Raw genomic sequence first — 2137 nt, forward strand, 5'->3', positions numbered from 1 at the left:
AAGATGTAAACAGTAAATTTTAAAAATAGAAAGATTACGTAGTGCAAATTGATATATATTTGATATAACTTAATGGATTGACTGGTGGACTCAAGAATGCTATAATGGGAGAACTGGGGAGGAGAGGCATGAACTTCTTGCTTTATTTTTAATCTTGACTGTTCTTTGGATGAAACTCTAGAGTACATCCAAGATGCCATAAATTGTTATGGTATTTTGACCAGAAGAGGTGAAAGATCAGCAGCAATTCCAATCCATTCCGGCAGAAAGAATGCCTCATACTTAAACACCTTTAAGAAAGGTGAATTTGGCAATGTAAAGTTTGAAAGGTAGATAACCTCTCCACCAGCAAGGTAAGCAGCCCAGAATCCAAACGTACCAACGGTCATTATGGTGTGGTTGCAGTGAGCAAGAATGGCAAAGTCTCTCTGCGGCTTTGCTTCATTCCCATCTCCTGAGAAATAGACATCCCCTTTAGAGGCATCTATATTCTTCCGACACCATTTGATTCCATTGCTTACCACTATGAATAAAGCATTCTTATGTTTATTCCTGAAGTAGGACATGGCTTGTTCCAAGTAGCTCTTATCTCCAATCACACCTTTCCACACGTGGGGCATTACATGCACGTAATCTCCTCTTCGAACATGAACACCAATGTACGTAACATTTTGATGTTGTGCTGCTATGTTCCATAAATACAAGTTGGCTTCCTTTGCAATTAACTCATGAAAAGAAAATTCACGCGTGATTTCTTCACGGATGTGGTGGTAGAAAGTCCAAGAAACTGGGTATCCTGAGAATTTTATATAATCCCCTGAGATTTTTTTATGCTTTTCTTCCATCCAGTCAGAAAGTTGGTATTTTTTCCAAGGAATCTTGGCCGCAACATCTTGTGTGAGAGTGGGGAGCGTGATCTTGAAGTTCTGAGACAGATAATTGGCCATTGTTGGGAAAATGTAGGCTTGCTTTCTGTTTAATCTGGCTAAAGCAAATAATGTTGCATATTGCCCCATCTGATTGCCAAACCTCCCAATTGGGGAGATTGTCCACATGCCTTTACAAGATCTGATGGCTTTGAGTACCTCATAGTCTTCATTCTGGACACAGTTTGAATCTTTAATGGTGGTCATATTTTCCAACTGTTTGGAAAGATTCCTTCCCAATAATATTGACATATTGCTTTCTCGATAAAAGGCCCTGTGACCAAATATATATACAGTGAACAATGAAAAGACTGAAACGAGGAGCAATTTTAGAAAGCATCGTGGCTTGGAATTGAATGAGTTTGTGCAAGTGAGTGCGAAGTTGGCCATCTTTGCAATCTTACTGATATTGATCTGCTTTGGCTCTCAGTTCAAATGAAACTTCCATCAAAGTCCTAAAAGGGAACAAAGAAAGTACATAAATTTTTTGCAAAGTAAGCTCAATTCCTGACTGCACAACTCACGAGGCAGCAGGTGGGCTTTGCTGGTGCCAGAGTAAAAACCACAATAACTGTCCATCAGAAAACTTGCATTTCCGGTCTAGCAAGGAATTCAGTCGTTGAACTGTCCACAACATATGGAGATCACGGTTCAACCACAGGGTTGGAAACAACTTATTTTCACTTCTCATTGATTCAGATTTTTAACGGGAGTCTGTATCCCGGCTAGCCAAGTGATTTTGAATTGGGCAGAAAGGCCTTCTCTTGGTAGGTATGTTGCAAAGCGTACCTGAAGCGTCGCTGAAAATCTGCCCCAGCCCGTGTGCGCGATTTTGGCGCCGTTTAGAGGGGGTCGGGTGTAATACGCGATTTTCTTTAGTCTGTTCAAATCGAGGATGTTCAGCCTAGTTAATTATTAACGAAAATTCGCTGGCAGATTCCGTCGCTTGAGCTATTATTAGTTTTAAGAGCTTTATGTAATTGTTATAGTAGTTTAAAAATTAACCTCTAAACCCCCGACGGCCGGCAACCGGCCGGATCTCATACAGGGGACAACAGGAGGTAGGCTGATTATTTTTACATTAAAAAGGGCTTCTTAAGATCCCTTTATACAAAGTTTAATATTGCGAGAAGCTAATTTTGGGCCCATTATATCCCGCAGTGTTTTTCTGGGCATTTGAGGGCACAAATCTATCGCAATGTGAACGTTCT

General features: G+C 40.5%; 1 protein-coding gene across 1 annotated transcript; it reads right to left on the reverse strand.

The window, feature by feature from the left end:
* Window positions 1-206: 206 nt before the first annotated feature.
* On the reverse strand, window positions 207-1244 carry LOC116984894 (galactoside 2-alpha-L-fucosyltransferase 2-like). Its single transcript, XM_033039282.1, has one exon. The coding sequence runs from the start codon at window positions 1176-1178 to the stop codon at window positions 207-209; it is 972 nt and encodes a 323-aa protein (XP_032895173.1). The 5' UTR covers window positions 1179-1244.
* Window positions 1245-2137: the final 893 nt, after the last annotated feature.

This window comes from Amblyraja radiata, chromosome 21, assembly GCF_010909765.2.
Source record: "Amblyraja radiata isolate CabotCenter1 chromosome 21, sAmbRad1.1.pri, whole genome shotgun sequence".
Taxonomy (NCBI): Eukaryota; Metazoa; Chordata; class Chondrichthyes; order Rajiformes; family Rajidae; genus Amblyraja; species Amblyraja radiata.

Excerpts from the sequence above, each read along its gene's own strand:
- LOC116984894 (XM_033039282.1), bottom strand. The coding sequence starts at position 1,178 with ATGTCAATATTATTGGGAAGGAATCTTTCCAAACAGTTGGAAAATATG.